This window comes from Salminus brasiliensis, chromosome 8, assembly GCF_030463535.1.
Source record: "Salminus brasiliensis chromosome 8, fSalBra1.hap2, whole genome shotgun sequence".
Taxonomy (NCBI): Eukaryota; Metazoa; Chordata; class Actinopteri; order Characiformes; family Bryconidae; genus Salminus; species Salminus brasiliensis.
The window spans coordinates 12,331,943-12,347,470 of record NC_132885.1 but is presented as its reverse complement, the minus strand read 5'-3'; the positions used below and the strand labels follow the sequence as shown (position 1 = coordinate 12,347,470).

The window sequence follows — 15,528 nt, the reverse complement described above, 5'->3', positions numbered from 1 at the left end:
TTTGTAAAAATATTAAATAACTAATGTTATTCTATTTTGTGAAACATTGGGTGATATACTGTCAACCTTTTCTTTCTCTTGTCTTTGTTTTCTTTCTTAGTTTTTCTGGAAACCAGGTTTTTCTGATTCATCACTCCCAACCCACAGTACATTGATTGTAAGATGCCCACAGTGAATCCCTTTTACATTTCCAGGTTCTCACTTCCATCAGTTTCTGTTAGCAGGTTATTTTGTTTCCAGTCGAACTAGAACAAACAGCGCAGTCCAGCTTTACGGCGCTTTGCTCTATTCCTTAGTGCCACAACTCTAAACAAAAACAGCTAAACTCAGAATTTCATAAAATTCTAATCAAGCACACGCTAAGAACCAAATGACAATGACCGTGTTTTGTCAAGTTGTGCTACCCATCAATACTTGCTACTTAGTGGCTATTTTATATATTTTTGTGTGTTATGGATAATTCTGTTGATCTAATTATAAATCAGTTTTTTTTTCTGGTGCATCATACAATCTTAGTCTTTCTGTTATATCTGTTATATCACATAAAACAAAACACAGTTTCTTATCACATTTATTAACTTATCTTTACCCTCTGATGGTGATTTAGTGATTCAGTGATTTAGGCTCCAAATATTAAAATATTCTACCTATAGTTCTGTTGGGAGCATTTTCTGATATGATGCTTTTAGGCTATTAGTTTTGCCGAGAGTGACGTTGGGTTGGTCCATATTCAGAGGTGCTGCAGTACCCGGCTGAGGTATATCTAGCCTGTGACCATGACTACATGTCTCTACCACCCACTGGTAAGTTACTCGATTCATTTATGTTTCAACACAGGTTGATATTTTTATTTGTTTTGATATTGGTGTGTAGAGTTAGAATCAAGCCATCCTAATTTTATCAACAACAACAACAAAAGAAATAAAGAGGGGAGGCAAAACTGCCAATGCAGATGTCCTGAAAGTGTACTTTTTGCCTAAGAATATTTTATGCATAAAACGCCCTTACCAAGATTATTGTACACCTACACATACATAAAAATCCTGTCCACATTTATCTTTTTGATTTGCCATCAGTCAAGTAAATCCCATAAACTGTGTGATAAACAGCTCGAGAAACAAAGTTGCTGTTCTGTATCTGGCAGAAGTCTAGCCAGTGTAGAAGCAGTCGAAAGTCTGGTCAAATAAAGTGTGGAAAGATTGTCCGCCATACCTGCCTACAGTGGGAGTAGGGTATATTTGCTGCTGCCTTTGGGGAGAGGGGTTTGTAGGTGCTGAGAGGCCGACCACAGTGAACACAAACAGCCCCCGTACAGCCTTCACAAAGACGGCAGTACAAGCTTGGAGCTCCAAGCAGGGGGGGAGCAGGGGGTACTGTGTGGTTTCGGGGGGTGTTGGGGTTTAAAACTCTCAGCCTCTAATCCTGACACACTGTCTCCACCAATTAGAACTCCTTCAAAAGGCGAAAGAGGAGGAAAAAACAAAACCAGAAACCCAGCGAGGGCATATTTAGTAACATTTTGGCAAGCTGTAATTACATGTATGGCTAACAGAGAGATTTAACTACTTTTTCCCCATTGATTGACAAGGCAGAAAAAAGAGAGAACAGAACGAGAGTTCTGCTCCTCTACACAGGCTCTGCCTCTGAGACAGCGTGAAAATCGTATGAAGGACAATCAGGATAATATTTTTACAATGATATTTTTTTACCACCTGTGTAAAGACAGTGGGGAAACACAGATAATACAGAGCCTATATCTTAAAAAATGCAAAAATGCAAGAAGCCACAATTTATGGAAACAGTTTCTCTAGCTGTTTTTTTTTTATATTCAGATTATTTTATTTTACTTTGGTTCACCAAGAGCAAAGCAGGGGTCAGCAGCGCAGTGGTGAGAGATAAATATTGATTGTAACAAAATTAAATCTCAGCCTCCCTTGATCAGGTAATCCAAATCAGAAGCCCTACAAGCCTAGCTGTTTACGGTAGGCCCGTCGTGTTGAGGGAGTTATAATTACCTCATGGGTCAATATTGACCTTTGCAGCAAGGAGCGTCGCCACTAGAAGGCCTAAGATAGACAGAAAGCACAATTTCCTGGGAATCTATTCCTACTTATGACAAACATGCAGAGGAAGGTGTGGAAGTGAGTTTACACAACATTTATAATTCTCATTCATCACAGCATCAGCTCAGTCAGTTACCATATTAAAAAGTTCATGATTACAGACAAACAGCTATTAAGCTAAGGCCAGTGACTTCCAGACGTTTGTGTAATACGCGTATAAGATAATGTAGGTCAGATATTTATGGAACCCTGTTTCAGATCGCATCAAACATTGTTATTTTGATGGAAAAGTCCCCAGGTTTTAGATAAAAAAGCCACTGTAACTACCATTGAAAAGTACAGTACTAACTAGAGCCTGACTGATATATCAGCTGGCTCTTAATATTGGCTGATGTTCAAAATCTGCAATTTGATTTGCATCATTAAAGATATAGGCTCTAATAACGAAACAATAGTTTGCACATTTTAAGTTGTACAATCACAATTCAAATCATATGATTTCCTTATGATAGGGTGAAATTTTAGCTGGTTCAGCCACTTGTTAGAGGAGTAAGAAACACCCCCTCTTTAACTTTATGACTGCAGTACAGACTGAACTGGTACATTTGAAAATAAAATGCTGTCACACTTGTAAAATACAAAATTAGCACCAAAAAACAAAACCGCAAAGAACTCTGAGTAGCTCCACCCCCAGCTCTACAATAGCTGCGTTCCAAAGCCTAGGCTGCAGCTGAGGTAGAACGGTTGGTCCTTGGTTGGACTGTCCCATAAAGACCCGTTCTTAGTAGCCTATTGGTCACACAGATGGCGCCTGCCTCTTACAATTGTGTGTGCTTGTTAATTTCTACACGATTTCTACACCCCTTTCGTGTTGTATGTGCGCAAAGAACTGTGGGTAACTGGGGTCCGGGAAGGATACCTCAGTTGTGTCCTTAAAATCCCTCTGAACGTAGGTTACATGTGTAGGCTGTATACAAAGGGTCCTTCACTTAGGAACAGTCTTCTGTGATGCAGCAGACAAGAAATGCAGCCCAGGCTTTGGGATGCAGCTAATATGTATATCATTTAAAACGGAAAGTTTCTGCCGTTTATGTGAGTTTTCTAAAGAAATTCAACCATTAAGGACTAAATCTCATTGTATATATATTATAAATAAATGTTTATATGTACTGTTTTGATATTATCTGTTTTTTCTTTTAAGATCACAATATCTTCAGACCTACACTGAATCAGCCAACAAAAGTGGCTTCATGTGGTAACTGGTAGCAATTAGCAATTGAACTGGTTTTAATTAACCCAAATAAATGCTTTAAAGGAACCCAACTTTCAAAGTGTTTATGTGAGTTGAATAAAACATGTGAAATTGCTTGTAACCACATAAAGTGCCATTTTTACAGTGTGGCACTGAGCTGATGATTCAGTGGGAATGGTCATAGATGAGTAGTAAGAACACTGCTGTAGTTATAGAGAACACTAAAGCTGTTAAACTGGAGCTGTGTATGGGCGGCACAGCAAAATACTAAAATATGGATATTTTGACAAAATCATTAAAATTACCTACTAACCTACCTACTAACTACTAAAAATAGCCCACTCAACAGATAAAACTGTTTAAATTTGAATGTCAGATCATTTTTTACTATTTTGTTGCTGTACCCAAGTTAGTCTGAATTTGGAAGGTTATGTTCTTTCTGGAAGGCATTTTTAATGCAGCGCTGTCACTGACGCAGCGCTGCCTGACAACTGATTTATCAGGCAATTACAGTTCAGCTGAACTTCTCATAATGCTGTCCTCATAAACACGTTCGACAACCATAAAGACTATGAATCACTTCCTTACCGCCTCTTCTCTCTCTCTCTCTCTCCCTCTCTCTCCCTCCCCATCCCACTCCTTCCCCCCACCATGTGCATTGATTCCACCATAAGGTCCATATTGTCCCTATTTAAGTCCATCAGTGTGGGGGCAGAGGGAGTGTGGGGTTGACGCCGGGTCGGTTAAGGAGGATGCAGAAGACCTGGCTTGTTCTTCTTCACTTGAGGACAAGCTGACCATAGCAAACAACCTGAAAACAAGACGCCTTTTTCTGCATTTCAGATGGAGGAAAATTATTCTCCAGAAATACCCCACAGTGGACTTTGATGGTGAATGTCCTATTTCATCATCTGCATGTAAAAACATTGGTCAGTAAGCTGTCCTAAATGTAGCTAGGTGTTTGTGTTAAGGTCTGTAGAATGAGGGTAGGTTTTATCATCCTCACATACTAAAGGTGATTCAGAATTGCCCAAGAAAAGTGAGGCTCAGAAAAATAAACCGAGGAGATGACACCACATTAAAGGAACTGAAATAGATCTTCTTGTGACTCACTGATTCCCCAGAAAAGGTTAAATCACTGCAGTGAAAATGGCAAAATGGAAAAGTCCATTAAGGGACAGTTGCTTGACCCTTAGAGGAGGATAATGCCCAATGAATTAATGAATCAAGTGAATGAATAATGAAGCAAATGTAGTAAATTTCCTGCTGAACACACAGTAGGACATCATCATTTTAAGCTCCAGTGATCAGATTTTACCAGGAGGGATTTGTTACAGTATCTCATAATATAATAGCTATAATAAGCTCTCTGCTAATAAACTCATAAACTCATATCTATAACAACACCAATTCTCTATCACAAGCATGGTTTCTCATGTAACTAAAAGTGGTTCTTCTATGGAATCCTCAAAGAACCATTTGAAGCACCTTTACGTTCAAGAGTGTGGCCTGGAATGGTCATGGTGCCATTTGTGGCACTTCCTAATCGCGTTCCTTTATTCGGATGTAATTTCATCACTTACGCACACACAGGCACACACGCAGCACAGCTCAACATCCTGTAGAAAGTGGCAGACTCTTACGCCTTGAGATAAGAACTTGAACAAAGAAGCTGGTGGATATCAAAGGCCGTCTGCAGCCGCACAGGCCGACTTGTTTACTTCCCCACAGAATGCCTGACAGAAGCCACCATCAGCAGCAGCGTCAAAACAACAGCACACGCCTCGCTCGCACGTCCCGTAAAAGGGCAACAACACCCATGCATATCACAGAGAATTCTTCTGCTCCCCAACCCCTCATTTCCTCTGGGAGCTGACGACCTGTAATCACACTTGGAGAAACCGCTATACTTCATTACTGCAGTGATTACACCAATTAGCAGCATGTAGGGAGTGGCCCACAATGCCCAGCACTACCGCCAGACTGTGGTGGTGGTGGTAGAGGCTGCCTTCTCCTGCTGATCTGGGGCCTGTTTAGTGGTTTCTGACGCGACGGTTAGGGTTAGGCTTCCCGTAAGACACAGCTCTCAGATCAGACCCAAAGCCACGTCTTTACCTGGAGCCTCGGTGGCATGTCGCTCTCTCTGAACGCCACTCTGTCTGAAGAAAGATTACCACACCACTCTTGTAACTTGGACCTAGTTAGAGGACATACTCCAGGTGAAGTATTTCAAGACTGACTAATGCCCACAAAAAGGCTCACTTGAAGTCAGTTGGCTCACTTGAAGCTTGAGCTACACATGTTGCGTATTACTGCATGTAGACGACAGGCTATTTATGGAGCTACTCAAAGCCCAATCAAGGAGAGGACGCATATCTTGGGTGAAGAACCACTTACAAGCTCTTTCTCCTTGTCAGTTCTTTGATGTCACTTGTCTGCCACAGAAAGATGGAACCATGAAGAGCCCCAAGATCTAAAGACCCAGTGATCTTTCCTCACTCCGAGTCAGCCCAAGGATGCTGTTTTTGTCCTCCAACTCAACACATGACACAAATTTGAAAATCTGAACACGAGATTAGCAGCTTTTTTCATGCCATGTCTCCGTCCCTTTCAACATCTTCTTCTCAACAGATGTTAAGTTCAGGAGTGGCATCCCAGCTGACCACAAGTGAGCGTATTTTCCTACCACAGGCTTGAGAGAGAAGCCACAAAACAGCTTGCTGCAGCTCAACATAAAACAAAACTCTGAAGAGAGGAAAAAAAAATGAAGATTTTTTTTTTTTCAAGAAAAAGTGGGGGGAGTAAAAACTAAAGATTTTCTAATCCAGCCTTTATTGAGGTTCCTGGTTTCAGCATTGCAACCTTTTTTATGTGTGAGAAGAGCTCCCTGTAATTTCCTCACCACCACCACTGGACCGGCTTGTAATAAAAAGATGTCTATTCTGGGATTCTCTGTAATAATGGATCCTTCTTGTCTTCGTGCACTTCTGTCTTTCTCGCCTGTTTGAAGAGGAATAGGCAGCAGGTGGTGATAGATGAATGAATGAAGACATGGACTGATGGATGGATGGGTGGAAAGATGGATAGCACAAACTGATGGATAGCACATTTATTGAGAATCAAATTTATAGGCAACTCCAACATCAAACCAATGGCAAGATATGTGGAGGTGAATTCAGTGTTTCTAAACTAATGATAAAGATTTGATTAATGATTTGCTAGAGAAAATATGTTGAAGGTTGCCAGATATTCATCTGATGAAAAAGAGAAAAGGCCACAAACTGGAGAACAATTCATTCAACCTTTCCTCCTTATTAGACCTCATTTGCAATGCTAATAATGTCCAAATCATTCCATCATCACACTTCATACTTAAAACAGGTGTTTGCCAACGACTGAACAGCTTTATATAATGAACCCTTAATTGAAAGCACTAGGCAATAAAAAAGCTTTTCCGGTGGTGAGGGTCTTTGGAGAGGCAGAAAAGTGCGGTTTGTCTGCCGAATGCGGCGGTGGCTGAATTTCTCCAAAAAGTTGAGAAAAGAGTGAAAAACACACTCTTGTTGCATGACAAAATCCCTCCCAACCAAGACTTGTCCTTTAATACCGAGGCCTTTTCATGTGGCTTCTCCACGATTGCACATGGGGGAAACACAAACCGCACAGTCGGGACAGTGCTTATTATACGCTGAGACTGTGTGTATGTGTGTTGCTATGTGCTCAAGGAATGCTTGCTGCAATCCATGCAGCGCACTTTAAACTGAAATGACACGTCTTAATTTGTCAACAAGCTTCCCGTTGGAAGAGAGTGAAGCAAAAAGAGAAGGAGTGCGCACAGAACAGAGCTCACTGTAACAGTACTCAGAACAGTGTGCAGAACTGCCATTAGATAATGTAGGACACATGCGTTAGGAGCTGCCAGTCCACAGCTGTTTCTCTGCCAGGACGCTCGCCTACAAACCCAAATCCTTCGGCTCACCTCAACTCACACTCTGAACTCATTATACCCTGTGAAATGCACCCCGCACTTGGTTTTCAAACGGCTGTGAATGGCTTTCACATTCACATATGTTGTCCATTTATAGGAATGTATCTTAGATTGACTGAATAGACTGCAATTTATTGTTACTGACACAGTGGGCTATCATTTGTCAATTTTTTTACTACACTTTTTACACTTTAATATTCACCTTAAAATAATGCACTTGCCCCTTTCAATAACATACCCTTACCAGTTAAATGTAAATGTTAATTTACTCTTATTTAATTCATTTTCTGTCAATATGGTTAAATTGTACTTACATTGTCTATTTAACTTTAGACTTTCCACTTTCCAGACTTTCTGTCTGTTACGCCAGTCCTGTCTGAAGGCCACAGCCAAGGGGCAATAATATTGTAATTGCTGTTTTTCATGAAGACCAAAGTTCTTGCTAGTCTTTCTGGGACTTTAACCCACAACAATCAGATTGCCTTAATCACTGTACAACCATTACCTTTTTAACAGCATTTCAGGTGGTTCTTTAGATATTGTATGAGTTATTGCTGAAGTAAAGGTCAAAGCAGTGAAGTCTTCGAGAAACGTCATGCCTCAAGCACATAAACAAAATTACACGTCATGCTATTGACAGTTTGCGGTACAAATAAAATGTGCAAAAAACTATAAATATTTTGCATTAGAGGTGGGCTTTTTAGAACTATATACTAAAAAGTATATATAAATAATGTTGCTGGAAGACTTTAGTGTCTAGAATCACTCAGTTCAATGCTGTAGTGTGTCTTATAATACAGTTATAATACAGGTAATGTCACAAATATGACGCTACCTAAAATAGATATCTGCCCTTGTGCTGTGAAAGAAAACTTAGACATTTACCAGCAACAAAGACAAAATCCTAATGTTTCATTAACTTCAATATCTTTAAGCAGGAGAGGAAACAGTCCAGTTTGTTAAAACTGGACTAGTGTAGTCTAGCATGCAGGTCAGAACACTGAGGTCACTGCTTTCACGGATTCTGTTTATATATATATTTACCTGTCTTTAATAACACTGGAAAGTGAAGCTGAATGATTCTGAAGACACTTTATACCCCAGTAGAAGTGTGCTGCCATATTTACTTCATAATTTAGATTAAAATAATAATTGGGGACAATTCGGGGATACAGGAATTGTTCAAGGGGGAAAATGTGCTGAACTTGCTAGTTCAAGATACTAGGAAGAGGAAAGAAGCCTTAAAACAAATAATGGTATATAGAATCATGACAACTCAATTAACCATTTGGTTGCATACATCTTTCTTCATATAGGAGAAAGACCTCTTGCAGATTTTATAGATCCATTAATCCTATTGTAGGTACTTTATAGATACAATAAAAATGGCTCAGTAAAACCACCAATATATACTCTTTACAGTGAAAATACTTAACTGAAGACAATAAAAAATGAAAAGAGAAGACAAGAGAAAAGATGTGAGAAGAGAAGAGAAGAGAAATAAGAAGAGAAAAGGAAAAGTGGAAAGTTTAAAAGGAGAGAGGAAAAGAGAAGAGAAGACAGGAGAAGACGTGATAAGAAAGGAGAAAAGAAGAGCACAGAATAGAAGATAAGAAAAGGAAGGAGAAGAGACTTATTTGCAAGTAAATTCTTTAAAAATCAGACAATGTGATTTTCTGAATTTTATTTTCTCATTTTGTCTTTCATAGTTGAGGTCTACCTATGATGTCAATTACAGCCTCTCTCATCTTTTTAAGTGGGAGAACTTGCACAATTGGTGACTGACTAAATACTTTTTTCTTGTCTTCTAAAGTCGAGAAGACAAGAAAAAAGAAAAGATGATAAGAGACATGAGAAGAGTAGAGTAGACACAAGAAGAGAAGAGAGGAAAAGAGAAGAAGTGACAGGAGAAGAGACTCTGCTACTTGGTATAGCGTCTCACTCTTCTCTGTTAGATACCTACACTATATGTCCAAATGTTTGTGGACAGCCCTTCTGATAAATTCATTAAGCTACTTTAAGCTATACAAGTAAACACACACACACATCTTGTCTAGTTCCTGTAGTAGAGTAGGACTCCATGCCATGGCACCATGCCTAATGCCAGGAGTGGGCTAGAGGGGTATAAAACCCCACAGTGCTGAGCTGTGGAGCAGTGGAACTGTGTTGTCTGGAATGATAGTAGAAAGCCTTTCCTGGCCAGCAAAAGCAGGATAAACTCTTTTTTTAAATACCCTTTGATTTATGAAGAAACAAGGAATGAGCAGGTGTCCCAATACTTATGTCCAAATATTATGCCTAAAAAGGAGTCTTGTAATGCGTCTCACTCTTTCTGCCATCAGACATGTTTTCTGCCCTTTCTCTCTTCATCTCTCCTCTCTTATCTTCTCTCCTCCCTGGTGCCAGTTGATTGAGGATGGCAGTTTGGTGGGTACACTAATGGGCTCCAGAGTTGGGTGCTGGAGAAGGTGCCGCCTCCCCTGGCCCAACGTTTCTCGTTGCCTTCTACCCCAAAATCCGGTCTGCTTGCTGCCATGCATGAATTACCAGCCACAGGAAAGTTAAAAAAGAGGAGTCTAAATTAAGTGCCCTCTCATTCCAGCATTTTCATGGTTTGGCTAAAAACAGGGTGCAAGATGATTCACATTTTATAAGCCCTCTCTTGCGGCCGACTGCGTCACCCTGGCGTTCGGACTCCACCACTCATTCACACATCTCTTTCTTTCTTTCTCTCTTTCTTTTTCTCTCTGTCTCTCTCCCTCTCCCTCTCTCTCTCTCTCTCTCACTCTCCCTCTCTCTCTGTCTTCGTCTAATTCAGAGACACAGATTTTCTCAGGGATGTTGGATAAGAAAACTGAACGGTCACTCAGTTCACCTGTAAAGTCAGAAGAGAAGCTTCATACTGGGTGACACTATTAAAACTAGACGCTCTCAGGAGAGATCTGGGCCAAGCACACCTTTAACAGAGGGAAAATATGGGAGACTTTTGCCTAATGTTATTGCACATGGTCTAAATGCTCATCGATCACACACACAAACACACACCAAAACAAGACACTCTACTGCATCCTCACAGATCCTTGTTTCATGCTTTTCAGTAGAGAGTCAAAACCAGCATCTGGTGGCCAGAAGGGAGAAAAGGAAGAGGAATGACATTTCTCTAAACGAGTCTGACAGCTAGTGCCGCGCTGACCACTGTCCATTATCATTTCCTCATCATGGCTGCCACTAGCCGGGCACTGTGTGCCAGGAAAAACATCAAGCTGCAGAGGGCAAAGGAGCCTGTATGGGAACAGCAAGCCGGTGGACTGGACAAAGGGTCGCTGCTTCAGCTTTACGGCCTAACATTGGCTTATGCTGCCCCCTGTTAATCACTATTGATATTACAAAAAAAGAGCACTGATCTGTCCATTTAGAAAGTCTTAGAATGGGCCAACATCAGCGCCCATCCATCCGCTCACCCTTTCGTCCATTACGCAAACCTGTGTGTTCGTGAGTGTGTATGACTGTGCCTGGGTGAGTAAGAAAACTGGGGACAATGAATGCTAGGTTTGACTAACAAATACCAAAGTTCCCTTCAGCACTTAGCTGTTCATGTAAACAGAGCTTTCCCACAGGAAGAAAAAAAAACAAGATCAGACGTTCACCACAAAAAAAGTGGAAAAAAACATTATGATGAATTACATTCCACAGCTACAACTGTTCACACACACTGACTGTATGGGCCTGTCCAGCCTCCATTCATCCCCAAGCAGGAGGAGGGGAGGAACTGAGCGCTCAGTGAGAAGAATTGGCGTGGCTAGTCTGAGGTTTGGAGGAAGAATGGGAACTATGCTGTTACTGTGGTGCTGGTCAGACGGCAGGCTTTAGGTTTCCTTACCGCAGCAGCCCTGACCACATCTCCCCATCGCTCGCACTCAATCTCCTTAACCATTTTAAGCTATAAAATGCTTCCTTACTAAATACTGCTCCACCCTACACTTAAATTGCATACATTAAAAGAACACCCCCTTCTACACCCACATAATAGAAAATAAAACGGGCTCACTGGGCCGTTAAAGTTGCCCGAGCGGGCCGGCCAACTCTTCATTCACATGTTCTGATGTTGTTTGTGGTCTCCACTGCCCCTTCATGAACAAGCACAGAAAAACAGGAGCGGCGACGAGAGAGATTTCAGCAGGCCTGAGCTGAGTGAGCTGAGCAGAAGCACTTACACAACTGTGCTTCTCTGTCAAAATATAATCAAAAGGAAATTCCAGTGCTTTTCTTTTAAAAAAAAAAAAACTTATTTTAGCTGATTTTTTAAACTTTAGGTTGTGTTATTCTGTTTGTTTTTTGTTTGTTTTTTGTTTGTTTTTTACAATAAATGACAAAGCAGCTGTGCAGTATTCTCAAATAATCCTGGAAGACCTGATGAAGAGAGTTTCATGTGTAATAGTATTATTTGCCTGGAATTGCTTCATTTCTCTGTGCTTGAATGTTGTGGACAGCAGTGTGGTCAGCGAATGTGTTAAAATAGTCAATTATAACTCAATCATAACTGATACCTGTTCATTTTTGAAGTCTGAAAATGAACTAAAGACATTTTTAGTGAAAACACAACAAACATATCAGTGGGAGGTAAGATCTGTTTTAAGGATACACAACAATTACAGTCATAAATATATACACCATTAATTATGTCATATAGGATATTTATTACAATTCCTCAGTATGTGTAATTTCATAATGTGTTTTTTTTTTTTGTTTTGGAGTAAACTATTCATTTGTAGTTTTGAGCCCAAAACTGTATCACTTTAAAAGCACACATAAACAGATAAAAAAAAAAAAAAATATATATATATATATATATATATATATATATATATATATATATATATATATATATATATATATATATATATATATATATATATAATAATTAAGTAGGTTAGCTCACACTGATCAAATGCCCCTGAGAGGACTCTTATTTTGAAGCATAGTCATAGACTAAACCGGAAAGGAGGTGTAGGGAAACAAAACATGGTGGCACGTGGCTGTACAGGTCAATAAGTCGTTTACTTTAATTCACGTAAGTGTTTTAAACGTGTTTCTGCTGTATATAAATCCAGATACGTGCACGAACCCATCTGCTCCATGCTTAGTGCATGCTCTGCTTTTAGGAAACACGCTGGCAGGTCTGCAGGTCTGCAGGTTATTTGGATAAAGAGATTTAAGCAGACTCTCCCGTTTCTGTGTCCATCAGTATTGCCCATAAAACAGAAGCAGCGTCTGGCATTAAAAGTTTGAGTTCGTGCTAAACTTGACACCCCCTTGGTTCGTGTTTTCGTACTGCAGTCATTCTGTATTAGCAAAAACAGCGAAAACAGCACATGATGCTGTGGGAGCATCGTTGTGCATTTCAGCATCCAGTGAATTTGCTTAATTGCAATTGATGTGATGCATAAGTAATTGTTAAGAGCAGAAAAAGCACTAGTAAGTCACTTTACAGAGTTTTTCAGAGTTGAAGTTGCTGTGTTGGGAAGGTATACTCTGAGATTGGGAGCTAAATGTGTTAACAAATTGGTAACTGGTGCACTACACTTTTTTAAAGGTTCCTAAAGGATTCTTTAGTAAAGGCAATGCTTATATATAGATCTCTTTCTATATTCTTTATAGCACCAACAACTCAAAGAACCAGAGCAGAGGTGGGGAACGCCAGTCTTGGAGGGCAAGATTACTACACATGTGTTTAAGATTTTACCTGCTTAAACACACCTGACTCAACTCCGCATTCATTTCCAGCTTTAGTTGTTGCCAGAACAGAGAAATGATCAAACTGCGCTGGCTTCCCAGCCCCTGACCCTGGTACCAGTGACCCATTTTAGGTGTCCCTTTATCTAACACCAACTCATTAGCAAATATACGCTGAACTGGGTCTGTCAGTCCATCTTCAGGTAAACCACCAAAAGAAAGCTTGAAGGCTACTACCAGACCAAAGATGGTCCTGTTGAGTCAAAGCACGACTGACCGACACGTTGCTGTCTCTTTTAAATGAAGTGACTGTTTCCTTCTGCAAGAAAATTGTCATTTCATTATTTATCTGGTGAAGATGCAGCTTGTGTTTGTTCGTGTTTGTGATTAAACAGTAACCGTACACTTTTTATTTTTTTAATTTTTTTGCAGAGTTGATGAACCGGCACTGAATGGGAGCAAAAGGAAACAGCCGTTCAAGTGAGCGGGTTTTTGGGACAGTCCATGTCTTGCTATGAGAGGACTTTCACTGAGAAATCAGTGTTGTTGCATTCTCGGTCCTGACAGAGCAGCTCCGGAAGAGGTCCCAACTCTTATTTATATTCTGTAGATATGAAACTTAAAGAACTGGAAAGTTGCCTTCAGCAAGTAGATGGATTTGAAGAGCCCAAAATCCTCCTGGAACAGTATCCAACCAGTCCCCATATAGCAGGTAGTCATCACTTTGTAGTTGCTGTGGCTTTTAGGATTTTTTTACTAATGCATCATTAGTGAGTATCATGATATCTGACCTCATGAGAGCTACATACTGATGTTTTTCTGTTTCTCAGGTTGTATGCTGTACACTATCCACAACACATTTGATGACATTAAGGATAAACTGGTTGCTGACTTGGGATGTGGATGTGGAGTACTTAGTGTAGGATCTGCAGTTTTGGATGCAGGGTGAGAATAAACTGGAATTACAGATCTTTGTTGACAGTAGGAATTTTGTAATTATCACAGTGTGATGTCAAATACTTCTCACGTCTCATGTTTTTCTCAAACAGGCTTTGTGTGGGGTTTGACATAGACAGTGATGCTCTAGACATTTTCAAACGAAATGTGGAAGAATTTGAGCTTCCAAACATCGACATGGTTCAGACTGATGTCTGCTCCATCGGATCGTCATATGCAAAGAAATTTGATACGGTCGTCATGAACCCTCCGTTTGGCACCAAACACAATCAAGGTGAGAGAACGCCACAGTTTTCCATTTCATATGTAGGGATAAAACAGCTGCTGTGTCCAAATAATTATTCCATGGATATGATTGTCTCCAGCAGCAACATACGGTGTCCTTTCTATTTGAAGGTATAGACATGCAGTTCCTAAAGACAGCGATTTCAATGGCTCGAGGCGCAGTATATTCTCTTCACAAGACCTCTACACGAAATGTAAGTGGTATGATTATATTTGTTGGATGTACAACATCCAAAACTACAGCTCTAAAACTGAACTTTGTTTTTGTTTCAACAGCACATACAGAAGAAGGCAAGTGACTGGAAAGTGAAAATGGAAGTAATTGCAGGTACTGTCTTACAGATTTACTGCCACACAGCAGATAGTTTTAAGACGTTATATCCCATATAATATAAAATATAGTTCACAGCCAGCCTAAAGAGGGCAATTGTTGTTTCCTTAAAACCCATTAAGTGGATAGATCTGAGATGTAAGAGTGTGAAGAACCTTCTCCAGTAAAGGTCCTGTACCCATTTGAGTTTTCCTAGATTTAGGAGTCTATACTTTGAAGCGTGGGATTTACTATGTTGATAATATATATTATAATATATCCTTCATAACATGATCAAATGTGACATTGCTTGGGCTTCTTCATGTTGTGATAACTTTGTGTGCCTTCATCAACAGAGCTCAGGTATGACCTCCCAGCATCCTACAAGTTCCACAAAAAGAAATCGGTAAGAATTAGTCCATATCTCACATTTCAGTAATGTGCAGGTATTTTTTAAATTACTAGAAACAAATTGTGATGGCAAAATGTTTAATAAATCATTTGAAAACCAAAAGAGAGAACAATGTATAATAAAGACAAAACTGCATGAAATGCTGTTGTTTACTAATTGATGCCTTTCAATTTTAAAATAAAAATCTAGGTTGATATCCAGGTGGACTTCATTCGGTTTACCCCTATGTGAACTTCACCACTGAGAAGATCTGTTTTGTGTGCAACCTTCTCCTGTGCTGTTCTGTTCTTTTTGTTGTTGTTGTTGTTTGTTTGTGTTCTGGCTACAGCCAATGTATTTCAAAATAAATTTTAATAATTTAACAAAAGTACCTGATCTTTACCCTTTTCTTCTCTAAAGCTGAAGATAATTAATGGTTAGCAATTTATGAATGTAAGATGTACTGACGGTACGGTAACAATACTGATGTATAATAATATATAATACAGGAACCCATCTCACAGTGCAGTGCAGTTGTCTCCCAGTAGA

General features: G+C 39.8%; 1 protein-coding gene across 1 annotated transcript; it reads left to right on the top strand.

Moving 5' to 3' along the window:
- The first annotated feature begins 12,302 nt into the window (after positions 1 to 12,302).
- Positions 12,303 to 15,367, top strand: mettl5 (methyltransferase 5, N6-adenosine). Its single transcript, XM_072685070.1, has 8 exons — positions 12,303 to 12,374; positions 13,469 to 13,748; positions 13,867 to 13,981; positions 14,086 to 14,267; positions 14,390 to 14,472; positions 14,555 to 14,606; positions 14,945 to 14,994; positions 15,190 to 15,367. The coding sequence occupies exons 2-8, from the start codon at positions 13,649 to 13,651 to the stop codon at positions 15,229 to 15,231; spliced, it is 624 nt and encodes a 207-aa protein (XP_072541171.1). The 5' UTR covers positions 12,303 to 12,374; positions 13,469 to 13,648; the 3' UTR covers positions 15,232 to 15,367.
- Positions 15,368 to 15,528: the final 161 nt, after the last annotated feature.

Coding starts and splice junctions, on each gene's coding strand:
- mettl5 (XM_072685070.1), top strand. CDS start 13,649: ATGAAACTTAAAGAACTGGAAAGTTGCCTTCAGCAAGTAGATGGATTT. Junction 14,473..14,554: donor ACAAGACCTCTACACGAAAT/GTAAGTGGTATG, acceptor TTGTTTCAACAG/CACATACAGAAGAAGGCAAG. Junction 14,607..14,944: donor GAAAATGGAAGTAATTGCAG/GTACTGTCTTAC, acceptor CTTCATCAACAG/AGCTCAGGTATGACCTCCCA.